Raw genomic sequence first — 27,142 nt, 5'->3', positions numbered from 1 at the left:
CTGTAACCGTGACTGGGAGCAAGTAATGCGTGTGGATGAGAGACGCAGATCTTGCAGGAGCAGAGTGTTTGTAGTGTAGTGAAAGATATGGGTGTATTCTGGAGATGTTACATATATCTAAAAAACATGATATGGAAACAGATTATGGGGGACAAATGACAGTTCAAAGTCAAGGATGACACCTAGACAGTGGGGTAGGGTTGGCTGTTGAGTTATTCACAGCGATAAAGATAACAGGTTGGTAATTACTATTGGCCAGTAGAAATATTATTTTTGGGTATTCATTTGCATAAAATTTTTTGGGGGGAGGGGGTGGCAAATTGGAAGGACGACCACAAACAAAAATATAGTATTCTAAAATATACATGAAAAAGTGCAGAATCCGTGGGAGAATTAGAGTTAAATGACATTGCATTTACATGTGCCATACAGATGAGTGCAAGCTATTGTTCTCTGTTATCAACTACCTTTTGCAAGAAGAGGTTTGTCTGCAGAGTCCTTCAATGAGACTGTTGGCAGGTCTGCTATGTTCAACATTAGTATCCAGCCCCAATCTCACCGTGATTAAAACTATTTAAAATATGGCGTCAGTGCTGAGAATCTCCTAAACATATTATACACATACTTGTGAATGGCATTAATATATAGTTTATATTGGACACCTGGTGTTTTAGGTTTATTAGCATTAAGAGAAATAAGCAGTAAACAGAAGCAAAAAGAAACACATTAAGATAAAGTTTCATTAATGATCTCAAAGTGGGTGGTACTGTGATACAGTGGGCGGAATTCAATTGATTCCTGCCCCCATCGCGCCCGACGGAGCTATTCAATTCTTGCTCCTGTCGGGCACGATCAGCTGCCAGCGCTACATTTCAGCTTGCAGCCCTGGGGGATGAGAGCTGAAATGTGTGAAAAGTGACATGTTTGGGCGCCCAAACATCACTTTTCGCGATCGCGCCCAGCACTTTGGTCAGGTGTAGCTGCTTTACGCGGCTAAACCCGACCACTTTGGGCGCGATCAGCACGAAAATCTGGAACAATTGCATAGCGGCCCACGATCTCCTGTCTCTTTAGACAGGAGATGCGGGCCGCGAAAAGAATTGAATTCCGCCCAGTATGTGTGCTTATCTCCAAGTGGGCAGTGGATGACTAATTAGGCCAAAAAGCTAAATATTAAAGTATAGCATGACAGTTATCTCTGTTTGTGTTTTTTTTTTTTTTTCTCCCTATTCTTTAACAGCAGTCACCTCATATGTCCAAAGATGAGGATGATCAGGAGAGCCAGCAATGCTTCTCAGGACACCATGAAACTCTGCAGAACAAGGAAAACGTTCCCAAATCTCAGCAGCACAAGAAAAACCTGCCCGAAGCACAGTCAAAAAAAGAAAACATGACTGAAATTCCACAGAACAAGGAAAATATGCCGGGAAAATATACTACCGTAGCTGGGACTGCGCACAGAGGCCGGGGGCGGCCGAAAGGCAGCAAAAACAAGACTTTCCCCACAAACCCAACCAGGGTGAGAGACTTAATCCTGTTCCTTCTTCCCATGGGATTTGTATATTTATACCTGTGGTCGTTTCAAAAAGCACTTCATCCACACACAAGTGGAAGCTGCCATTTTATAAGGCTAAAACAATATAACCAAGATGGCTGCCCTTCAGTTCAAGAGAGATAAAGTGGAGACGTTGCCCATAGCAACCCGTCAGCTTGTACCTATCATTTATCTAGCACAATCTATAAAATGACACAAACTGGTTGCCGTGGTCAACGTCCCCACTTGACCTCTATCGAAGGCTTGATAAATTTCCCCCCTCAGACACAATTTATTATATGAAGTAAATGTCAGATAGGGATCGAAACAGATTCGAAATAGACTTTAAGGGTTATGTATTAGGCTCAGATTTCACGGAACCGGCATGATTTCGGCAAGCAGCATTAAGTTATAAGGCTGAACCAATCATCTAGCCGATTGCCTCTTTAAATTTAGCAGTAATCTCGCCATTTCTGTGAAATTGGACCCTATTACATAACCCTGTTTCAGTCTACTTCTAGCCACGCTATTTTTGTGAAGCCACCGGATGAAACCTGTTGCACTGTATTATGCCGCAGTGGGAGGGTACGGGATGCCGGCACTCTGGGTCCAGGCGGTCAGAATCCTAACGCCGGTATACCGACACCTGTTGGTCGGTATCCTAACCCTCCCCTTTCTCCCTAACCCTCCCAGGACCCTAAACCTAACCCACTCCCCTTAGTGCCTAACCCCAAACCTCCCCCTAACCCCATTACTTACCTTCGGGATCCAGGTGTCGGCATTCTGAATGTTGGAATCCCTGCGGTCGGGATTATGACCGCATATTGAGGGTACATATATCAGTTACCTCAGTTTTTACCAATCCACAGTAGTCATTTTCTCTTTCCTCAATGATGGGGGACACTGGACCATGGCATTGTAGCCGGGACTGCAGGAGCTGGCACTTAAATTAAACCTGTGGCTTTAACCCTAACTCCTCCCCTCTGCAAGGCCATGATGTTTGTGTAAATGAAGTGCCTGAGGAGTTCGGCATGGGTTGGGTCTGCTGTGCAGCCCAATGTAGCTAGTTTTTTTTTTTTATGTACCTTATTTATTTTCTACGGTGTCTGGCCCTCCTGCCAGAGTTTTGGACCTTTTTGCAGGGAGTGTTGTGGGTTCAACCTCCGTTTCAGCCGCCAGTGGCTCCGTGGGATGTGACCTTGGTCCTCTCCGCTCTTAAGCAGGCTCCTCTTGAGCCTTTGGATTCTGTGGACCTTCGATTTGTCACTTGGCTCGGTGGGTCTCAGAGTTGGGGGCTTAGTCTTGCAAACCGCCGTTCCTCATTTTCCATGACGATAGGGCGTACTCCGAACAGTACCTTCATTCCAACCAAAAGTTGTTTGGCTTTCCACTTAAACCAGGACATTGTCTTTCCGGTGTTTTCCCCATCGGAGACTTCCCGGGACCCGGACGATCTGGCTCTGTTGGACATCATCCAGGCCCTGCGGATCTACTTGGACAGGACTTCAGCCCTCCGTCGGACGGATTCCTGACTGGTTCTCTACGACGCTCAGAAGCGTGGCTGGCCGGCTTTGAAGCCGACCATCGCACGTTGGATCCGATCAGTCATTTCTCGGGCCTATTCTGATTAGGGATGTGTGGGTTCAGATTTTCCCACCAAATTAGGATTTTTCCCGCCAAAAATCGGATCTCAGAAAGAGGCAAAACGTCATCTTTCATGGACTTTTGTCCAGGATTGATGATGTTTGTCCTTGAAAGATGATGTTTTGCCTCTTTCTGAGACCAGATTTTTGACGGGAAAAAAAAAATCAGAATTTGGCGGGAAAATCCGAACTAATCCGAGCCGACACATCCCTAATTCTGATGCAAGGCGACTGTCACCTGCCATGGTATCAGCTCATTCTCATGGTCCAGTATCCCCCAGCATTGAGAAAAGAGGATTTATGGGTACTTACCGTTGAATCCTTTTCTCTGAGTCATGCTGGGGGACACTGCGTTCCCTCCCTCATGATCAGTCGTGTTCCGTTGTGTTATTTAACAGGTTGGTCCCTGCGGTTACTGCTTCCCCTTACCAGGCACTTTTGAAGTTGTACTGACATCATGGGCTTGCAGAGGGCAGGAGCTTAGGGTTAAAGCTACAGGTTTAATATAAGTGCCAGCTCCTGCAGTCCCAGCTACAACCCCATGGTCCAGTGTCCCCCAGCATGACTCAGAGAAAAGGACTCAAAGGTAAGTACCCAAAAATCCTCTTTTTTTGTATTGTAGCTGTGGATGATGGAAATTGTTAAGTGAGGTACGGGTCCTAAAATGACTGTACGATATGGCATGGCCAGGTAAAATCTTTCAGCTTATATTTCGACTTTTTCGGTCATACTGCTGCTGCCTATGTTGTTGAGATTTACTTACAGACAACTTTTTGTACTTGCCCATTATTTTTATAATTCCAATGTGTCCAGGAAGTAGGACCACGTATAAGATAAACCTACTTAGTATGAAAACCTTTTGATGTGGTTCACCTCGTTTGTCATTTTGAGGCGTCAGTCTGTTGACTGTCCAATTGGCAGTAAGATTCGTCTGGCGTTTATACCGTTATTTATACCTGTTTTACATTCGGGCTGGGAGCTGCCATCATGATCTCGCTAAAGGTTGTGTTTCAGCGCCCTGTTTGCTGAGAACAAAGGGCTGAGTTCTCCTCCTCATATGAAGGCCCTAAAGCAGGATCTTGTCCTTTCATAGGTCTACTCTGTCCGCGAGGGGAAGTCTCTGGTTTATGCACCAAAAATAGGAAGTTACGGTGATTCAAAGCTTCAAGATGGATCAGACACCCCACACAGAGGCAGAGGGAGACCAAAGGGTAGTACGAAGGTGAGAGGAGGACCGATACTATATGGACACGGGTTTAAGCGCAACGTGTCCTTATAAAGTGTAACGTCAGGGAGGGTGTTTGGTATAAAGTGTAACGTCAGGGAGGGTGTTTGGTGAATTTGTGATGCATCATCTTCTTCAGGTAAAACGAAATGTCGACGCCCCAAAGAGATCACGAGGACGGCCGAAGGGAAGCAAGAACCGGAAACCATCCAAGGCCTCACTGGTGGTGAGAGGAAGTGCTACAGCGTATAATGAGGTTGATGGCCTATTTATCACCCCCCCATCCCCTGACTTTAACGCCATTGATTACCCTGTTGTGGTTCTCTACACTCCTCATATAATACTGCTCTTACTACAGCGTAGAGATCAGTACTCCATAATGTTACCCTGAGTACAGGTCCTCTTGTCGCATATTATCCCTTCATGTTGCTCATTATCCCCCGCTTCCCACAGAAGCGGCTACCTGGAACCCCGAAAATGGCGAGAGGTCGGCCGCGTAAGGTACCGACAACAGATGAAGGTGTCCCAATGGAAGGTGCCGTTCCGAAACGCAGCAGAGGGCGGCCAAAGGGGAGTCCAAATAAAATTCCCTCTGCCAGAAAGGTGAGGTGTGTTCATAGTCAGTCACGCCCTTCCCTTCAACCTCTCCCTCCATTTCTCTCTCTCTCTCACGATCTTTCCCGCCCACCTTCCTCCCCTACGTTTGTCCCCGCCCACATTCCTCCCCTACGTTTGTCCCCGCCCACATTCCTCCCCTATGTCTGTCTGCTGTCCGTGTCTCTATCTTTGTCTGTCTGCTTCTATTTTGGTGCATAAAATAAAAACACTGGGCCATGAGGGTGCCAAGAATATAAAAACTTAATGGTTAGCTTTTATTGAGTGTAAAGGCGGAACAGGAATAAGGCAGGGGAGAAACATAATTGGATAAAAGAGCATCCAATTCACAGTCAGCCAAATGGAGAAAGACTTATGAAGGATAAAACTCATTGATAAATGAAGCCCATAACGAGTGATAAAACTTTTTGCGTGTGATAATGGTGCTCCAGCCAATCGGCTCCCAACTATCATCTATTTGAAAACTGACAGTTGGGAGCTGATTGGCTGGAGCACCATTTATTATATATAGTGAGTTTTATCACTCGTTGTGAATGATTATAAAACTTGTTGATAAATAAGGGCCAAAGAATGAACACGTTTGGATACAACAAATGAAAGTAAATGGCAAAAACTACCACATAGCTCAGGATCACTTGACAATTTGAGCAGCCAAAGAGACTATACTTACTTTGTCTGTACCCACTCCTTATGGGCAAAATAACTCAGGTTAGTGCAAGGTCCGTTGCACTTTTTGTAGCACATTTTAATGAGTATCAGACTCTCCAATCCTTTATTTAACTCTTTATTTCAAATAAAAAACAATCCCAGAAAAATGACCCACCTGCGCACAGCCTGGAGTAACAGGGCCACTTGTAATTGGCTGCATTGGACCCTCCTTCATCAGCCAGCCAATCGCAAGTCTCCAGGCTCTGGTTCCAGTTTGTAATGCCTCGGAAATTCTTAATATGCTCTTAAATTTATTTTGTGCTGTCTATACTGTTGTGCTCTCCTGTTTGTGTCCAGCTGCACAGAGTACTCTTAGGAGACGGGTGTGCTGATCATGTAAGGGACCGTTATCAATGTACTTTCCGCTGAAGGGCTGAAAAATTGCTTCAAGGGGACATGGTTCATCCACTGCCTCACGGTTGAGTGTTGCTTTGTGGTGCTATGAGTTGTGCACAAATGTAATCTCTCTCCTGTGTTGCGATGGCAACCGGGCTCTGCCTACCTCCATCCACCGTGCGCTGATTCATATGCCTAAGTATTTACAGAATTCCAGATGGAATATTACTGTTGGCTTGGGCTGGCCCGAACCCTATTCCCCCAGGCCATAAGCGAGGTTCGGGGGTGACTTTATTTTCAGGGGTGGTCTCGGGTAGTATTTTCCTTCCAATACATTGGGGTAAATTCATTAAACGCCTGGTCGCTACTTCTCGGTGTCTTTAAGCCTGAAATTTAACACCGTACTGTTGTTAAAAGCAAAATCCGCAGTGCTTTGCTTTTAATTTCCATTTTAAATTTTGAACTTGAACCTACCACTTCGTAAATTTACCTAAATATCCTCAGTTTTATAGTCCGTTTATAGATCTGAATGATTTCCAAACCAAAGTAGCAATCTGTTTCCTTTACTTCAGAGCCCTGTCATTTGTGGAGTGTTACTCGTTTTGTTTTTGTCATGGTTATCAGTCTTTCTTGGAAACCTTTTTCATTGATACTAGGGATTAGTAGATAGTAGATTAGTAGGGATACTAGGCTCGGATTAGTTCGGATTTTTCCCGGCAAAAATCGTGTCTCAGAAAGAGGCAAAACGTCATCTTTCATGGACGTACTTTATCTTTCCTGGACTTTTTTCCAGGAATAATGATGTTTGTCCATGAAAGATGACATTTTGCCTCTTTCTGAGACCTGATTTTTTTTGGCGGGAAAAAAAATAATCAGAATTTGGCCGGAAAATCCGAACTAATCCGAGCCTGCACATCCCTAATTGATGCACTTAAGAGTGTTGGACTTAAGGCATAGCTATATCTAATTTGTGAAGTCTTTTCAGTTCCTGGCGTGGTTTGATCGGGTTGTGAAGGGTGTAGATGTGATCTGTGGCAATTGGCCCTGTCTGACCCTCATAATGTCCTGCTCTGCAAGAAGGTCAGAACCCTCTTGTTCAAGATACTGGTTTGCCTAGTGTGTTGATGATGATGATAAATTACCAACCAATCAGCTCCTAACTGTCATTTTTCAAGCACAGCCTGTAAAATGACAGTTATGAGCTGATTGGTTGTTGCTTTCTCTTTCCACTTTGTCTCTCTCAAAGGCTTAATCCAAAGACCCCCATGTCTCTTGACTGACCTATGAGAAGTGTTCAAGGTGTGTTGTGTAGAGAAGTTCCTGGGGTTCCTCCCCTGAAGGAAGTAGTAACTCCAGTGACGGAAACAATTACAGTTAGCGGGAAGTAGGGAGAAGTGGAGGTAGTGCAGGGGGGCGAGAGGGGCAGTATAAAGAGGGTATAGAGCAGGCCTGGCCAACCTTTGGCTCTCCAGCTGTTGTGAAACTACAAGTTCCAGCATGCCTTGCCACAGTTTTGCTATTAGAGAATGCTAAAACTCTGGCAAGGCATGCTGGGACTTGTAGTTTCACAACAGCTGGAGAGCCACAGGTTGGCCAGGCCTGGTATGGAGTGTTGGAAGTGAGTAAAGACTGTCCTGTGACTGAGGGGTACATTTATCAAACCTTCTAAAGAGAACAAATGGAGGAGTTGCTCAACCAATCAGCTTCTAGATATTGCTTATTCATTACACTATAAAATGTTAACTAGGAGCTGATTGGTTGCTATCGGCAACTTATTCACCTGTCCTCCTATAGAATATTTGATACATCCTCCCCTTTGTTGTGTATATTTTAGTGTATATTCACTGTACAGAGATGGTTCGTACCCTGTCTGTGTGTAACCCGTGCATCAGTTTGAATCATTTGTACCCTCACCAGCTGTTGTGTATCCGCGAATTAAATCGGGAGCATTTATGAAAATTAAAGTTTTGTGTTGCCCATTGCGACTGTTGAAATGTTCCCTTTGCACTAAGCAGCCCTGCATTCTCTTCCAGCTAGCTCTGTTAGCGGGGATCCACGAAGAGAGGAAGAGGGGTAGCCCGAAGAAGATCATATTTGATGATGTTGTTATAATGCCCTTGTCCGCAAAACGCCCTAGAGGGAGACCAAAGAGCACCGGGAGCTTTATACCGGTATCCAGGATCCAGGTAAGAGACCTAGGGGGGGACACTTAGCAAACATTCTAAAGACGACAGGTGGAGAAGTTGCCCAGTAGCAACTAGTTGGATTCTTAGCGATCATTTTATACAATGTACTAGATCAGTGGTTCTCAACAGGCCATGTTGTGGGGATTTCTTTCACACCGGTGTCTTCATTTATTTTGCTGGGTCAGTAATTATCCCACCTGCTTCCACAGACGGAAATCCTGGAAACATGACTTGTTGGGAAAACTTGAGGGTTGGGGTTGAGAACCACTGTATAAATGATAGCTAAAATTGCATTGGTGGCTAAGGGAAACCCCCTCTCCTTGTTCTCTTTAGGTTAGATTCCTCCCAAGAGACTAACGGACAAGCCTGTATAAGTGCATTACTGATAACACCATGCACAAATCTATAGGGGAATGTCCCCATACCTCACAATAACTGAGTCTAATTATATACAGGAAGTCTATGCTGTGTAGGATATGAAAGGAGTACAAACAGCGGCAGATGGGGATTGGGGCTTACTTTAGGGAGTTAAATATTTTATGTATCTTCTACCAAAATGAGGTCATCTTGAGAGAGATGCACTAAATGGGGTTTCCCTGCGACCACCCATCCCCCAGCATTGGAGTGTGGTCCCTAAAAGTCTAGTGTGAATTATGGAGATCCAGCCTCCGATCCAGCAACCGGGAATAGACATTGAACGTAGTGATGATACCCAGGACAATCGTTTGGGGAATTGCAGGGAATGTCCTGGAGGAAAGGACGTTTGATTTATGATTAGTATATTCTAGTAACCGTCTGATTGTTTTCATTTCCTGGGCAAGCGCCTTTGCAGTAGTTTAAGTACATAAGTAAAATTGCTATACTTGGATATACCCTGATTTTCTATTAATTGACCAGGAATAGTAAGGCACTAATCTGCTCACGTTACCCCGAGGAGAATCCTCCATTCATAGCAAGACCGTTAGTACATTCCAAGCGACCGACCGAATGACATCTGTATGATGGAAGTTCTGCTGGGTTTGTCTGTTGCAGCTGCAAAGTTCCGTACCCGATACACAAGATGAAGAAGATTATGATGATGACGATGATGAAGATGATGTTGATGATGAATAAACCATTGGCAGCCAGAATAAACCGTGAAAGAACTGGTAAATGGGTTTCTCATGGCGCAGTCCATTTCACCGCTAACGGCCTTTATTATGACTAAACCCTGATGTTCATCATAATCCATAAAAGGGACAGAAATGTCTCCTTCCTTGTGCTCTGATGTCTTTTCTTAATCATATAAGCACCTACCTGCTATGGCTTGGAAAATTAGAAGTTGTACAGTATACTTAATACAACTATGTATTGGCTACACGTCTGAAGGAGGGGGATGCAGTTAGGAAGCCGATGGTCTAAATGCCGACCACCGGCTCCCCCGACTGTGTAATCCCGACGGGTCTAATGACAGGCGTTGAAATCTCGATGCCTGTCATCATACCTACGCCGGGAGCCCAGCAGACCGAATTAAGGTAAGCCGGGCGCGGACAGCCACGGAGGGGGGGAGGGTTAGGTTAGGGGCTCCCGGGGGGGGACTTAGGGTTAAGCACCCCCCGGGAGGGTAGGCTTAGGGCCCTCCAGTTGCTGTGGAACTACACATCCCAGCATGCACTGCCATAGTTTTACCATGCTGTTATATCAAAAAGGTGGCAGTGCATGCTGGGATGTGTAATTCCACAGCAGCTGGAGGGCCAAGGTTGCGGGGAGGGGGGAGGGTGTTAGGTTTAGGCACTTACAGGGGAGGTTCGGCACAATGGGGGGGGGCGAAAGGTTAGTGATAGTGGGGTACTCACCTCCGTCGGGATCCTCACTGTCTGCTTTCCAGCATCTGTATAACATCTGCCGGGCTAACGTCCGACAATATATCATCCCGATTCCTGAAGGAGACCGAGCAGGGGAAGCCAGTATGGTGATCCGGAAAATATTGCACCTAGTTAGCTGATTTTATGAACGCACAAATTTGGACCCACGTCCTTTATTACGGGACTACAGGAGCGGCACAGTCCTGGTAATTATCCCGGTCTTCACAGTTTTAGGAGGGTTGGGAAAAGCCCCAATTCTTCTCATTTGTTTTCATTATGGTAGGACAGCGCTAGCGCACAGTCTTGCTGTTCTGGTGCAAACGGGGGAGTGGGTTTATCGATGACTTCTACCGGTTTTATTTTTTCATATTACACCGTGTACTGTGTTTGTTAAATCTTCTGCATCAATAAAAGTATACGACCAGTCCCAGTCTCTGACGCCCCTTAGCTGGTTCATAAATACCATCCTTTCGCAGGGGACAAATGGCCGTGCACCCTTGATAATGCTCCCCTAATGCCGATTAGTGCCTACTATGCTAGGAACATCTTCGCTCCCCCCTACTTCTCCCCGCTACCTGTGCAAACCTCTGCACCCCAGCAAAAACATAGGGGCGTTTCGCAGACTGAAGCAGGGTCCAAAACTGTATTTTCATAATACTCTCCACTTTCTAAATAATTAAACATTAACCTCTCAAGGTGCATACACACACAACGATTTAGTAAATGAACGATTTTAGTAAATGATTTTAGTTCATTTTTTCAAGGGAAAAATTCACGAAAATCATTTACTAAAATCGTTCATTTACTAAATGTAATGAACTACAAACGATTTTTGCATATTCCCTTACTGAAATTCGTTGAGTTGGTCAGTCTGACTGAACTACAAACTTGAAAGCGCATGAACGATAATCGTTCATCGTTTTAACTCAGAAAGTGAACGATTTTTTTCACCGATAAATGATATCGTTATCGATAATCATTAAAAAAATCGTTGTCTGTGTATGCTTCAGTGTTAGAATCGAAGCCACACGGTCACCAAAACGATGCATCGTTTACACTACGTTGCTATTCATTTATTTAATTCAGTGCTGAATGACCTCTCTTCTTCCAGGAAATCCTGTTTTGGTTGACCAGGACCGAGCAGTGTGAATTTAGAAGACAACGACTTGTCCACAAGACGGCATTTTGTAGTAGTGGAACAGTGTAAAATTATGTACATTTTGATGTGCGGTGATGTTTTTAAAGTTGTTCGTTCCCAAGTTGGCAGCCTGAGATGTTTTTCTTTGTTACTACGCTTTATTGTAATTTACTGGCGAACATCATTTCTACAAATGTGAATTATAAAGAGGCAGAAATTCTTTCCTATTAGCATAATATCTCTAATGTAGTCAGGATGTTTTTTTTTTTTTTTTTTTTTGAACCAGTGACAGATGAGCTCAACTTCCAATAAAGTACATGTTCTATTACGTCCTGTGAGAAGGGGCACTGGGGTGGTAATGGGGGGTGAGAAATACTGAGGGACAGCGTATAACCGGTTACTTCCTTCCTTATGATGTCATGCTTCGTTGTGAGCCTGTTTTATGCACTCGTTCATGCATTTCTGCAGAAAGCTGCTGCCGATCGAGAGAAGCGCGAACGTCTCTATTGTTTGTACGACAGACTGGGGACTTTCCTTATACAATGCAAGATGGACACAATAACGCACATATTTTTTATACACAACTATGAGATGTACGGGTCTATTTTTTAAAAGACAAGAAGCCCTGTGTTGCAGCAAGGGGCTGCCTCCGTTAATAGCAGTGCTATTGCTGGCGGTAAGAGCCTATTTAGCAGGAATTGTGACAGTATAAGTATCACATCTCAGGATGGCGATAATACAAGAACATTAATGAAAAAATGCTTTCTTTGGTAAAAAAAAAAAAAAAGTTTTGTCATTTGACAATGGGAGCAAATTTGAATTTACGGTAATAGTCTTTTAACTGAGGTCTTATAAGGGTATGCCATCGGGATGCCGACGGCCTAAATCCCGACTGTCTAATCCCGGCAAGGGTCTAATGACCGGTGTGAAAATCCCGACGCCTATCATTTTACTTACGCCGGGAGCCCGACACCTGTCATCCCGATCGAAGGTAAGCCGGGCGAGGACAGCCACTGGGGGGAGGGTTAGGTTAGGGGCTCCCGTGGGGGACTTGGGGTTAGGCAGCCCCCCGGGAAGGTATGGGGAAGGAGGGGTTTAGCGTTAGGCAACCCCCGGGAGACAGGTTTAGGCAACGGGGAAGAGGGGTTAGGTTTAGGCACTTAGAGGGGGGATAGGGTTAAATACTTGAGGGAGAGGGGGGTAGGTTAGTTTATACTTGCCCTTAGCGGCTGTTGGGATCTTCGCCTCTGTCGGGCTTCAGCCGTCAGGATTGAGGCCGACGGTAAATCATGCCGATCCCCTTATAAGATTGCCTTGTAGACAACATTAGTCGTTTTTCCTCCTGACGTCAACGAAAAGCTTTAGTTGTGACGTGACACGCAAAAGGGCCACGTAAAGTTGTCCATGAGAAAAACAGTCTCCACTTCGGTCACCTCGTTAAGTGTCTGTCCCTGCGCTCTATGTATTGTCACGCCAAAGCCGACTCTTACCGGGAATTGGACTCGTCTGAAATTAAAGAATTGTTTTGTCACATAAATGAAATAGGACTGGGGAAAAGTTGAAATTTTGTATCAATAAACAGGGCTTACATCAATTTTTCTGGAGACCCGGATAATACGTATCAATCTCTGCATGGTATAAAATAAAGCCCATCGTTGTGATGTATTTTTAACGGTTTAGGCAGCGTAAGCCAAGAAAATGCTCGGACGTCCGTTCTTTCATTGATTTGGTTCACTTAAATTGTAATGGTCACTGCTCGGCTCCTATTGTCATACATTAATGTGTCTTACACCTAAACCTTCCTCTGCAAATGCTGTATAGCATCGTGAAAACTGCGTCAAAATCCGTTCCCTGGTTCTCGGGAACACACAGACGGACGCCTGCCAGGAACTTTATTTAATACCATGTATAGTTATGTGATCTCCTGAGAATGGTCGGCGAAGCGATTCCTTAAGTCTACGACGGGCCAATATGGCAGATTTAGCTGAGAATCGCTCAGCTGACTCGCCGAGATTTTGCGGATTGATAGAAAATTAGCCTGGTTTCCACATCTTAATAAATAGACCCCCTTAACATTTTGGTACTTTTTAGTTAATGGAAAGAACTGAAAAGGTTTTATTTTGGCATTATTCAGGTTGGATAGCACGGCTGCGTTCGCACGCACCAGGTCGATGTTTGTGCTCTGCGTTTGACATGAAGTGACTGTTTGTGGGTGGAGGGGGGAGGGGTTGGCGGAACGCAGGTGTGCCTGTGCGTGCGAATGCAGCTGTGCGATCCGTGCTGGATCAGGCCCTTTGTCAGGAGTGATCACAATCGTCTCAGACCTGTTATATAATATAGGTGAAGGCCTTGGTGTGATAGGATACAGATGAGAGATTAATATCTCAGACACATGTCAGTTACAGACCAATTATCTGCATAAACTTTATCTGTTCAGCTGGATCCTGGAAGTGCGGCATTGGGGTGTGAGGGTTATATGTGCTGGGTAGTTACATAGGCATATGGGTATCAGAAAATGTGCTGTACTGTACATATGCTTTTTCTACATTTGTAAATGATCGCTCGGTATCATAGATAACGTGTTCCCTTTTTTTGTTCTATGCTTTTAAATATAGTGTAGTGTCCTGTAATCAATTTTACAAAAATAAAATGTCAAGTACATTTTCTCTGCTTTCATTGACTTGGATTAGCTGCATGTGATGCTCCGCTGTGTCTCTACATGAGGGGTGTGTGCGCTCCGCTGTGTCTCTACATGAGGGGTGTGTGCTGCTCCGCTGTGTCTCTACATGAGGGGTGTGTGCGCTCCGCTGTGTCTCTACATGAGGGGTGTGTGCACTCCGCTGTGTCTCTACATGAGGGGTGTGTGCCGCTCCGCTGTGTCTCTACATGAGGGGTGTGTGCCGCTCCGCTGTGTCTCTACATCGGGGGTGTGTGCCGCTCCGCTGTGTCTCTACATGAGGGGGGGTGTGCCGCTCTGCTGTGTCTCTACATCGAGGGTGTGTGATGCTCCGCTGTGTCTCTACATGAGGGGTGTGTGCGCTCCGCTGTGTCTCTACATGAGGGGTGTGTGCCGCTCCGCTGTGTCTCTACATGAGGGGCGTGTGCCGCTCCGCTGTGTCTCTACATGAGGGCTGTGTGCCGCTCCGCTGTGTCTCTACATGAGGGCTGTGTCTACATGAGGGGTGTGTGCCGCTCCGCTGTGTCTCTACATGAGGGGTGTGTACTCCGCTGTGTCTCTACATGAGGGGTGTGTGCGCTCCGCTGTGTCTCTACATGAGGGGTGTGTGCGCTCCGCTGTGTCTCTACATGAGGGGTGTGTGCGCTCCGCTGTGTCTCTACATGAGAGGTGTGTGCCACTCCGCTGTGTCTCTACATGAGGGGTGTGTGCGCTCCGCTGTGTCTCTACATGAGGGGTTGTGCTCCTCCGCTGTGTCTCTACATGAGGGGTGTGTGCTCCTCCGCTGTGTCTCTACATGAGGGGTGTGTGCTCCTCCGCTGTGTCTCTACATGAGGGGTGTGTGCCGCTCCGCTGTGTCTCTACATGAGGGGTGTGTGCGCTCCGCTGTGTCTCTACATGAGGGGTGTGTGCGCTCCGCTGTGTCTCTACATGAGGGGTGTGTGCGCTCCGCTGTGTCTCTACATGAGAGGTGTGTGCTCCTCTGCTGTGTCTCTATGCCATAGCTGTGTGCTCCTCTGCTGTGTCTCTATGCCAGAGCTGCGTGCTCCTCTGCTGTGTCTATGCCAGAGCTAATTGCTCCTCCTCTGTGACTCTGCATCAGGACAGCCTCCGCTGTGGTCGTCTGCTGTCTCTATGCCAGAGCTGCGTGCTCCTCTGCTGTGTCTATGCCAGAGCTGCGTGCTCCTCTGCTGTGTCCCTATGCCAGAGCTGCATGCTCCTCTGCTGTGTCTCTATGCCAGATCTGCCTGCTCCTCTGCTGTGTCTCTATGCCAGAGCTGCGTGCTCCTCTGCTGTGTCTATGCCAGAGCTAATTGCTCCTCCTCTGTGACTCTGCATCAGGACAGCCTCCGCTGTGGTCGTCTGCTGTCTCTATGCCAGAGCTGCGTGCTCCTCTGCTGTGTCCCTATGCCAGAGCTGCATGCTTCTCTGCTGTGTCTCTATGCCAGAGCTGCGTGCTCCTCTGCTGTGTCTCTATGCCAGAGCTGCGTGCTCCTCTACTGGGTCTCTATGACAAAACGGCTGCTGTGACTCTACGCCAGGACAGCGTGCTCCTCTGGTTTCTCTTTATGCCAGGGCATACATACTCCTGGCACGAGTCTCTACGCCAGGGATGTGTGCTCCTACGCTGTGTCTCCAGGCCAAGTTGATGAAAACACACTGGGCTCGATTCAATTCAATGCGAATTGAATAGCGCCAGAAAGGAGCTCCTGGACCTATTAAATTCAGCGCGCTGTTAAACCCGACTAAGGATTTCTTCTGTCACCCCTCCTGGGGTGCGAGCAGAAATCCGACAAATCTCCTGGTGCGATGCTGTTTTATGCCCTTAGTGCCGTGGAAACAGTGCGCCGGGCAGTTTAGTTGGAGAATGAAGGTTCTCGCGACTAAACACCATGTTTAAGGCACGAGAACGAGCATTCTCCGACATAACAGTGCGCTGAATTGAATAGCTCCGGGAGCTCCTTCCTGGCGCTATTTAATTTGCATTGAATTGAATAGTGCCCACTGATACTTATCAGATAAAGCATGTAGCCATAGGGATGCAACCATAGCATGTGAGATGCTCCCACTCACAGGAGCATGGCAGAGCACCCAGTCGCTGGGACTATAGTAGTCACTACTGTATTAGGATGGCAGGAGCTGCATGTTTAGAAGGATGTATATAGATGCTAAAATGCAACACACAAAAATGAAAGTGCTACAACTTTATTTTGTACATCGCTCAAGTAAATAACAAATAAACAAATCTATTTTCTGTCATAGCAATAGATGAATGAAGGATTTAATTTTGACAAAACATCAGGTCATCTTATACACACACATTCCGCAGCACACACATCCTAACCCACTGCTCCATGCTCCTTCCTCACTATCTACCCCATCTGTGTCGCCCCTGTCTGCCCCTCCCCTTTTAGAATGTAAGTTCTCACAAGCAGGACCCTCGTCCCACATGTGCTTCTCCTATCCCTACTTCTAGTAACATTTACTCCTGACTCCCCAATTGGCACCCAACATTTGGTTGCTGAGGCCCTGCTGCTTGTGTTATGCAGGTAAGCTATGTGTATTATGTGTATAAACCATGGGCCTGATTCAGAGCCGGACGCTCTGACCAGAGCGCTCGCTCTGAATCAGGGCCCTCCTCCATTAAAATGGAGCGTCCTCCTGGACGCTCGTATAGCTGTGGGTCACCACCCACAGCATATAGGAGCGTCCAAAAAGATGGTCGCGATGGTCTTGACCATCGGACTTGCGACGGAGACCCTGCGGTAGGGTCTCCCTGCCACAAGCCCTGGAGTGATTTTGGCTCTATCAGAGCCAAAATCACTCCCACTGACATCACTAGTGATGTCAGTGGGGCCGGCTTCAGACGGTAGGCGTTCCCATGGGAACGCCTCCGTCTGGCAGGCACGCTCCCGGCACGCCCACCAAAGGGGGCGTGCTGTCAATCAACATCGACAGCACGCCCCCTTTGTGCGAGACCCGGAGTGACAGCTTGGCTGTCGCAGTCCGGGTCTCGCGCATGCGCACGACGGAACTCCCTCCGTCATGCGCATGCGCAGTGGGGAACATCGACCCACCAAAGGGGGCGTGCTGTCAATCAACATCGACAGCACACCCCCTTTGGTGCGAGACCCGGAGCGACAGCTTGGCTGTCGCAGTCCGGGTCTCGCGCATGCGCACGACGGAACTCCCTCCGTCATGCGCATGCGCAGTGGGGAACATCGACCCACCAAAGGGGGCGTGCTGTCAATCAACATCGACAGCACGCCCCCTTTGGTGCGAGGCCCGGAGCGACAGCTTGGCTGTCGCAGTCCGGGTCTCACGCATGCGCACGACGGAACTCCCTCCGTCATGCGCATGCGCAGTGGGGAACATCGACCCACTTGCGAGCGTACTGCCGCTTGCGAGTGGGTCTGAATGACCCCTCATGTCCTTGTCCTGCATTGTTTTGTATTACAATTAACTGTTTTTCTTATGTGCTCATTTATGTACTGTGTAAGGCGCTGCGGAACCTTTGTGGCGCCATATAAATAAAGCATAATAATAAATAGGGATCATTGTGCCTTATAACCAATGCAGGGAAATTATACTAATTATTCCATTTGAATGTATAATATCACCGTTTTATTTATATATAACAGCTTCGTAATGGGGTTAGGGTGCAATCAGGGAAATTGCTAGAAACTTCAGGGTAGTGTATACATCCCCTTCATTATTTGTACTTGAAAGTGACGTGGAGTGAGACACTACGGGGTAAATTTACTAAGGGTCGATGTGATTTTCGTTTTGTAGTTCGATTTAGCTCACCTCAAACTAACTCAAATTGAAAGTTCAAATCCCTCATTAACTAACATTTGATTTGAGAAGCATTTCCAAAATTTGCTGTTCGATTTGGCATGTTCATGTACAAATCGAGCAGCAAATCCTACTTCAAACCATACTGCAAATCCCCGACTGCATAGAACTGCTTCATACTTTCACTTTCAGCGTGAACAGTTCATTTTTCCACAGATACATGCAGGGGTCAGTGAGATGCATGCATGTATCTTACTATAACAAGCTTATAAATAGTTAAATTTAGAAAAAAAAATTACGTGGTGTCCCCCCCTAAAACAGAACCAGCCCTGGACTTTTTATAGTCAGTCCTGGTTGTCTAAGTACAGGGAAAAATTGAGTAGGGTTCCACTGTACTTGTTACAACCAGCACTGGGCTCTGGGAACCAGTCCTGGTTCTGGAATTACAGGGAACAAAATTGCGTAGGGTTCCCGTGTAACTCCCAGAACCAGCACCGGACCCTTTCTTGTGGGGGGCTGATGCCACAGCCAGGGGAGCCCTATCACCGGGCCCCCCAGTCACAGCATCAGCCCTGACCGCTAGTCAGGCCAGGGGCCCCTGGGGAGTTGGGGACCCCCCTAATGAAAAGGTTCCCCTCTCCAGGGCATCTCTACATGAGGGGTGTGTGCGCTCCGCTGTGTCTCTACATGAGGGGTGTGTGCCGCTCCGCTGTGTCTCTACATGAGGGGTGTGTGCCGCTCCGCTGTGTCTCTACATGAGGGGTGTGTGCCGATCCGCTGTGTCTCTACATGAGGGCTGTGTGCGCTCCGCTATGTCTCTACATGAGGGGTGTGTGCGCTCCGCTGTGTCTCTACATGAGGGGGGGGTGTGCCGCTCCGCTGTGTCTCTACATGGAGGGTGTGTGCCGATCCGCTGTGTCTCTACATGAGGGCTGTGTGCGCTCCGCTGTGTCTCTACATGAGGGGTGTGTGCGCTCCGCTGTGTCTCTACATGAGGGGTGTGTGCCGCTCCGCTGTGTCTCTACATGATGGGGTGTGCTGCGCCGCTGTGTCTCTACATGAGGGGTGTGTGCTGCTCTGCTATGTCTCTACATGAGGGGTGTGTGCGCTCCGCTGTGTCTCTACATGAGGGGTGTGTGCGCTCCGCTGTGTCTCTACATGAGGGGTGTGTGCGCTCCGCTGTGTCTCTACATGAGGGGTGTGTGCGCTCCGCTGTGTCTCTACATAAGGGGTCTGTGTGCCGCTCCGCTGTGTCTCTACATGAGGGGCGTGTGCCGCTCCGCTGTGTCTCTACATGAGGGGGTCTGTGTGCCGCTCCGCTGTGTCTCTACATGAGGGGTGTGTGCCGCTCTGCTGTGTCTCTACATGAGGGGTGTGTGCTCCGCTGTGTCTCTACATGAGGGGTGTGTGCCGCTCCGCTGTTTCTCTACATGAGGGGTGTGTGCGCTCCGCTGTGTCTCTACATGAGGGGTGTGTGCCGCTCCGCTGTGTCTCTACATGAGGGCTGTGTGCGCTCCGCTGTGTCTCTACATGAGGGCTGTGTGCGCTCCGCTGTGTCTCTACATGAGGGGTGTGTGCCGCTCCGCTGTGTCTCTACATGAGGGGTGTGTGCCGCTCCGCTGTGTCTCTACATGAGAGGTGCGTGCTCCTCTGCTGTGACTCTATGCCATAGCTGTGTACTCCTCTGCTGTGTCTCTATGCCAGAGCTGCGTGCTCCTCTGCTGTGTCTATGCCAGAGCTAATTGCTCCTCCTCTGTGACTCTGCATCAGGACAGCCTCCGCTGTGGTCGTCTGCTGTCTCTATGCCAGAGCTGCGTGCTCCTCTGCTGTGTCTATGCCAGAGCTGCGTGCTCCTCTGCTGTGTCCCTATGCCAGAGCTGCATGCTCCTCTGCTGTGTCTCTATGCCAGAGCTGCCTGCTCCTCTGCTGTGTCTCTATGCCAGAGCTGCGTGCTCCTCTGCTGTGTCTATGCCAGAGCTAATTGCTCCTCCTCTGTGACTCTGCATCAGGACAGCCTCCGCTGTGGTCGTCTGCTGTCTCTATGCCAGAGCTGCGTGCTCCTCTGCTGTGTCCCTATGCCAGAGCTGCATGCTTCTCTGCTGTGTCTCTATGCCAGAGCTGCGTGCTCCTCTGCTGTGTCTCTATGCCAGAGCTGCGTGCTCCTCTACTGGGTCTCTATGACAAAATGGCTGCTGTGACTCTACGCCAGGACGGCGTGCTCCTCTGGTTTCTCTTTATGCCAGGGCATACATACTCCTGGCTCGAGTCTCTACGCCAGGGATGTGTGCTCCTACGCTGTGTCTCCAGGCCAAGTTGATGAAAACACACTGGGCTCGATTCAATTCAATGCGAATTGAATAGCGCCAGAAAGGAGCTCCTGGACCTATTAAATTCAGCGCGCTGTTAAACCCGACTAAGGATTTCTTCTGTCACCCCTCCTGGGGTGCGAGCAGAAATCCGACAAATCTCCTGGTGCGATGCTGTTTTCTGCCCTTAGTGCTGTGGAAACAGTATTGCGCCGGGCAATACTAGTTTCCACGGCACTAAGTTGGAGAATGAAGGTTCTCGCGACTAAACACCATGTTTAAGGCACGAGAACGAGCATTCTCCGACATAACAGTGCGCTGAATTGAATAGCTCCGGGAGCTCCTTCCTGGCGCTATTTAATTTGCATTGAATTGAATAGTGCCCACTGATACTTATCAGATAAAGCATGTAGCCATAGGGATGCAACCATAGCATGTGAGATGCTCCCACTCACAGGAGCATGGCAGAGCACCCAGCAGCTGGCACTAAAGTAGTCACTACTGTATTAGGATGGCAGGAGCTGCATGTTTAGAAGGATGTATATAGATGCTAAAATGCAACACACAAAAATGAAAGTGCTACAACTTTATTTTGTACATCTCTCAAGTAAATAACATACACAAATCTATTTTCTGTCATAGAGACAGATGAATGAAGGATTTAATTTTGACAAAACATCAGGTCATCTTATACACACACATTCCGCAGCACACACATCCTAACCCACTGCTCCATGCTCCTTCCTCACTATCTACCCCATCTGTGTCGCCCCTGTCTGCCCCTCCCCTTTTAGAATGTAAGTTCTCACAAGCAGGGCCCTCGTCCCTAATGTGCTTCTCCTATCCCTACTTCTAGTAACATTTACTCCTGACTCCCCAATTGGCACCCAACATTTGGTTGCTGAGGCCCTGCTGCTTGTGTTATGCAGGTAAGCTATGTGTATTATGTGTATAAACCATGGGCCTGATTCAGAGCCGGACGCTCTGACCAGAGCGCTCGCTCTGAATCAGGGCCCTCCTCCATTAAAATGGAGCGTCCTCCTGGACGCTCGTATAGCTGTGGGTCACCACCCACAGCATATAGGATCGTCCAAAAAGATGGTCGCGATGGCCTTGACCATCGCGACCATCAAACTTGCGACGGAGACCCTGCGGTAGGGTCTCCCTGCCACAAGACCTGGAGTGATTTTGGCTCTATCAGAGCCAAAATCACTCCCACTGACATCACTAGTGATGTCAGTGGGGCCGGCTTCAGACGGTAGGCGTTCCCATGGGAACGCCTCCGTCTGGCAGGCACGCTCCCGGCACGCCCACCAAAGGGGGCGTGCTGTCAATCAACATCGACAGCACGCCCCCTTTGGTGCGAGACCCGGAGCGACAGCTTGGCTGTCGCAGTCCGGGTCTCGCGCATGCGCACGACGGAACTCCCTCCGTCATGCGCATGCGCAGTGGGGAACATCGACCCACCAAAGGGGGCGTGCTGTCAATCAACATCGACAGCACACCCCCTTTGGTGCGAGACCCGGAGCGACAGCTTGGCTGTCGCAGTCCGGGTCTCGCGCATGCGCACGACGGAACTCCCTCCGTCATGCGCATGCGCAGTGGGGAACATCGACCCCCCAAAGGGGGCGTGCTGTCAATCAACATCGACAGCACACCCCCTTTGGTGCGAGACCCGGAGCGACAGCTTGGCTGTCGCAGTCCGGGTCTCACGCATGCGCATGACAGAACTCCCTCCGTCATGCGCATGCGCAGTGGGGAACATCGACCCACTTGCGAGCGTACTGCCGCTTGCGAGTGGGTCTGAATGACCCCTCATGTCCTTGTCCTGCATTGTTTTGTATTACAATTAACTGTTTTTCTTATGTGCTCATTTATGTACTGTGTAAGGCGCTGCGGAACCTTTGTGGCGCCATATAAATAAAGCATAATAATAAATAGGGATCATTGTGCCTTATAACCAATGCAGGGAAATTATACTAATTATTCCATTTGAATGTATAATATCACCGTTTTATTTATATATAACAGCTTCGTAATGGGGTTAGGGTGCAATCAGGGAAATTGCTAGACACTTCAGGGTAGTGTATACATCCCCTTCATTATTTGTACTTGAAAGTGACGTGGAGTGAGAGACTACGGGGTAAATTTACTAAGGGTCGATGTGATTTTCGTTTTGTAGTTCGATTTAGCTCACCTCAAACTAACTCAAATTGAAAGTTCAAATCCCTCATTAACTAACATTTGATTTGAGAAGCATTTCCAAAATTTGCTGTTCGATTTGGCATGTTCATGTACAAATCGAGCAGCAAATTCTACTTCAAACCATACTGCAAATCCCCGACTGCATAGAACTGCTTCATACTTTCACTTTCAGCGTGAACAGTTCATTTTTCCACAGATACATGCAGGGGTCAGTGAGATGCATGCATGTATCTTACTATAACAAGCTTATAAATAGTTACATTTAGAAAAAAAAATTACGTGGTGTCCCCCCCTAAAACAGAACCAGCCCTGGACTTTTTATAGTCAGTCCTGGTTGTCTAAGTACAGGGAAAAATTGAGTAGGGTTCCACTGTACTTGTTACAACCAGCACTGGGCTCTGGGAACCAGTCCTGGTTCTGGAATTACAGGGAACAAAATTGCGTAGGGTTCCCGTGTAACTCCCAGAACCAGCACCGGACCCTTTCATGCGGGGGGCTGATGCCACAGCCAGGGGAGCCCTATCACCGGGCCCCCCAGTCACAGCATCAGCCCTGACCGCTAGTCAGGCCAGGGGTCCCTGGGGAGTTGGGGACCCCCCTAATGAAAAGGTTCCCCTCTCCAGGGCATCTCTACATGAGGGGTGTGTGCGCTCCGCTGTGTCTCTACATGAGGGGTGTGTGCCGCTCCGCTGTGTCTCTACATGAGGGGTGTGTGCCGCTCCGCTGTGTCTCTACATGAGGGGGGGGTGTGCCGCTCCGCTGTGTCTCTACATGAGGGCTGTGTGCGCTCCACTATGTCTCTACATGAGGGGTGTGTGCGCTCCGCTGTGTCTCTACATGAGGGGGGGGTGTGCCGCTCCGCTGTGTCTCTACATGGAGGGTGTGTGATGCTCCGCTGTGTCTCTACATGAGAGGCGTGTGCCGCTCCGCTGAGTCTCTACATGAGGGGCGTGTGCCGCTCCGCTGTGTCTCTACATGAGGGGCGTGTGCCGCTCCGCTGTGTCTCTACATGAGGGGTGTGTGCCGCTCCGCTGTGTCTCTACATGAGGGGTGTGTGCCGCTCCGCTGCGTCAGGGGTGTGTGCCGCTCCACTGTGTCTCTACATGAGGGGTGTGTGCGCTCCACTGTGTCTCTACATGAGAGGTGTGTGCCGCTCCGCTGTGTCTCTACATGAGGGGTGTGTGCGCTCCGCTGTGTCTCTACATGAGGGGTGTGTGCCGATCCGCTGTGTCTCTACATGAGGGCCGTGTGCGCTCCACTATGTCTCTACATGAGGGGTGTGTGCGCTCCGCTGTGTCTCTACATGAGGGGGGGGTGTGCCGCTCCGCTGTGTCTCTACATGGAGGGTGTGTGCCGCTCCGCTGTGTCTCTACATGAGGGGCGTGTGCCGCTCCGCTGTGTCTCTACATGAGGGGGTCTGTGTGCCGCTCCGCTGTGTCTCTACATGAGGGATGTGTGCCGCTCTGCTGTGTCTCTACATGAGGGGTGTGTGCTCCGCTGTGTCTCTACATGAAGGGTGTGTGCGCTCCGCTGTGTCTCTACATGAGGGGTGTGTGCCGCTCCGCTGTGTCTCTACATTAGGGGTGTGTGTGCTCCGCTGTGTCTCTACATGAGGGGTGTGTGCCGCTCCGCTGTGTCTCTACATGAGGGCTGTGTGCGCTCCGCTGTGTCTCTACATGAGGGCTGTGTGCGCTCCGCTGTGTCTCTACATGAGGGGTGTGTGCCGCTCCGCTGTGTCTCTACATGAGGGGTGTGTGCTCCGCTGTGCCTCTACATGAGGGGTGTGTGCGCTCCGCTGTGTCTCTACATGAGGGGTGTGTGCGCTCTGCTGTGTCTCTACATGAGAGGTGTGTGCCGCTCCTCTGCTGTGTCCCTATGCCAGAGCTGCGTGCGCCTCTGCTGTGTCTCTATGCCAGAGCTGCGTGCTCCTCTGCTGTGTCTCTATGCCAGAGCTGCGTGCTCCTCTACTGGGTCTCTATGACAAAATGGCTGCTGTGACTCTACGCCAGGACGGCGTGCTCCTCTGGTTTCTCTTTATGCCAGGGCATACATACTCCTGGCTCGAGTCTCTACGCCAGGGATGTGTGCTCCTACGCTGTGTCTCCAGGCCAAGTTGATGAAAACACACTGGGCTCGATTCAATTCAATGCGAATTGAATAGCGCCAGAAAGGAACTCCTGGACCTATTAAATTCAGCGCGCTGTTAAACCCGACTAAGGATTTCTTCTGTCACCCCTCCTGGGGTGCGAGCAGAAATCCGACAAATCTCCTGGTGCGATGCTGTTTTCTGCCCTTAGTGCCGTGGAAACAGTATTGCGCCGGGCAATACTAGTTTCCACGGCACTAAGTTGGAGAATGAAGGTTCTCGCGACTAAACACCATGTTTAAGGCACGAGAACGAGCATTCTCCGACATAACAGTGCGCTGAATTGAATAGCTCCGGGAGCTCCTTCCTGGCGCTATTTAATTTGCATTGAATTGAATAGTGCCCACTGATACTTATCAGATAAAGCATGTAGCCATAGGGATCCAACCATAGCATGTGAGATGCTCCCACTCACAGGAGCATGGCAGAGCACCCAGCAGCTGGCACTAAAGTAGTCACTACTGTATTAGGATGGCAGGAGCTGCATGTTTAGAAGGATGTATATAGATGCTAAAATGCAACACACAAAAATGAAAGTGCTACAACTTTATTTTGTACATCGCTCAAGTAAATAACCCATAAACAAATCTATTTTCTGTCATAGAGACAGATGAATGAAGGATTTAATTTTGACAAAACATCAGGTCATCTTATACACACACATTCCGCAGCACACACATCCTAACCCACTGCTCCATGCTCCTTCCTCACTATCTACCCCATCTGTGTCGCCCCTGTCTGCCCCTCCCCTTTTAGAATGTAAGTTCTCACAAGCAGGACCCTCGTCCCTCATGTGCTTCTCCTATCCCTACTTCTAGTAACATTTACTCCTGACTCCCCAATTGGCACCCAACATTTGGTTGCTGAGGCCCTGCTGCTTGTGTTATGCAGGTAAGCTATGTGTATTATGTGTATAAACCATGGGCCTGATTCAGAGCCGGACGCTCTGACCAGAGCGCTCGCTCTGAATCAGGGCCCTCCTCCATTAAAATGGAGCGTCCTCCTGGACGCTCGTATAGCTGTGGGTCACCACCCACAGCATATAGGAGCGTCCAAAAAGATGGTCGCGATGGTCTTGACCATCGCGACCATCGGACTTGCGACGGAGACCCTGCGGTAGGGTCTCCCTGCCACAAGCCCTGGAGTGATTTTGGCTCTATCAGAGCCAAAATCACTCCCACTGACATCACTAGTGATGTCAGTGGGGCCGGCTTCAGACGGTAGGCGTTCCCATGGGAACGCCTCCGTCTGGCAGGCATGCTCCCGGCACGCCCACCAAAGGGGGCGTGCTGTCAATCAACATCGACAGCACGCCCCCTTTGGTGCGAGACCCGGAGCGACAATTTGGCTGTCGCACTCTGGGTCTCGCGCATGCGCACGACGGAACTCCCTCCGTCATGCGCATGCGCAGTGGGGAACATCGACCCACCAAAGGGGGCGTGCTGTCAATCAACATCGACAGCACGCCCCCTTTGGTGCGAGACCCGGAGCGACAGCTTGGCTGTCGCAGTCCGGGTCTCACGCATGTGCACGACGGAACTCCCTCCGTCATGCGCATGCGCAGTGGGGAACATCGACCCACTTGCGAGCGTACTGCCGCTTGCGAGTGGGTCTGAATGACCCCTCATGTCCTTGTCCTGCATTGTTTTGTATTACAATTAACTGTTTTTCTTATGTGCTCATTTATGTACTGTGTAAAGCGCTGCGGAACCTTTGTGGCGCCATATAAATAAAGCATAATAATAAATAGGGATCATTGTGCCTTATAACCAATGCAGGGAAATTATACTAATTATTCCATTTGAATGTATAATATCACCGTTTTATTTATATATAACAGCTTCGTAATGGGGTTAGGGTGCAATCAGGGAAATTGCTAGACACTTCAGGGTAGTGTATACATCCCCTTCATTATTTGTACTTGAAAGTGACGTGGAGTGAGAGACTACGGGGTAAATTTACTAAGGGTCGATGTGATTTTCGTTTTGTAGTTCGATTTAGCTCAAACTGACTCAAATTGAAAGTTCAAATCCCTCATTAACTAACATTTGATTTGAGAAGCATTTCCAAAATTTGCTGTTCGATTTGGCATGTTCATGTACAAATCGAGCAGCAAATCCTACTTCAAACCATACTGCAAATCCCAGACTGCATAGAATTGCTTCATACTTTCACTTTCAGCGTGAACAGTTCATTTTTCCACAGATACATGCAGGGGTCAGTGAGATGCATGCATGTATCTTACTATAACAAGCTTATAAATAGTTAAATTTAGAAAAAAAAATTACGTGGTGTCCCCCCCTAAAACAGAACCAGCCCTGGACTTTTTATAGTCAGTCCTGGTTGTCTAAGTACAGGGAAAAATTGAGTAGGGTTCCACTGTACTTGTTACAACCAGCACTGGGCTCTGGGAACCAGTCCTGGTTCTGGAATTACAGGGAACAAAATTGCGTAGGGTTCCCGTGTAACTCCCAGAACCAGCACCGGACCCTTTCTTGCGGGGGGCTGATGCCACAGCCAGGGGAGCCCTATCACCGGGCCCCCCAGTCGCAGCATCAGCCCTGACCGCTAGTCAGGCCAGGGGCCCCTGGGGAGTTGGGGACCCCCCTAATGAAAAGGTTCCCCTCTCCAGGGCACCCCTAGCCTAGGTTGATAGCCCGGATCTAACCTCGTAACCCCTGGGCGGTGGGTGGCGGGTTGATAGTGTAGGTGTAGTGCATTTTATATCGTTTTAAATATTGTCTGTTGCTGTGGAACTGCAGGTCCCAGCAAGCCTCCCCCGCA

General features: G+C 48.7%; 1 protein-coding gene across 6 annotated transcripts in view; it reads left to right on the top strand.

Moving 5' to 3' along the window:
- Window positions 1–13,890, top strand: part of LOC148506501 (uncharacterized) — a 28,501-nt gene extending 14,611 nt beyond the window's left edge. For 3 of the 6 annotated variants that reach the window (XM_088446629.1, XM_088446628.1, XM_088446627.1), the window contains exons 3-9: window positions 1,241–1,519; window positions 4,271–4,399; window positions 4,542–4,658; window positions 4,856–5,005; window positions 8,095–8,247; window positions 9,280–9,395; window positions 11,203–13,890. In XM_088446629.1, the coding sequence (XP_088302755.1) occupies window positions 1,241–1,519; window positions 4,271–4,399; window positions 4,542–4,658; window positions 4,856–5,005; window positions 8,095–8,247; window positions 9,280–9,360 (909 nt within the window). In that variant the 3' untranslated portion in view covers window positions 9,361–9,395; window positions 11,203–13,890. The remainder of the gene's footprint in view (window positions 1–1,240; window positions 1,520–4,270; window positions 4,400–4,541; window positions 4,659–4,855; window positions 5,006–8,094; window positions 8,248–9,279; window positions 9,396–11,202) is intronic. The other 3 variants (XM_088446630.1, XM_088446632.1, XM_088446631.1) reach the window with 3 other exon arrangements.
- The last annotated feature ends 13,252 nt before the right edge of the window (window positions 13,891–27,142 follow it).

Source organism: Taudactylus pleione, unplaced genomic scaffold, assembly GCF_031769625.1.
Source record: "Taudactylus pleione unplaced genomic scaffold, aTauple2 ptg000400l, whole genome shotgun sequence".
In the NCBI taxonomy this organism is placed as follows: Eukaryota; Metazoa; Chordata; class Amphibia; order Anura; family Myobatrachidae; genus Taudactylus; species Taudactylus pleione.
Note: the sequence above shows the minus strand (reverse complement) of the source record. Positions and strands in the feature narration are given on the sequence as shown.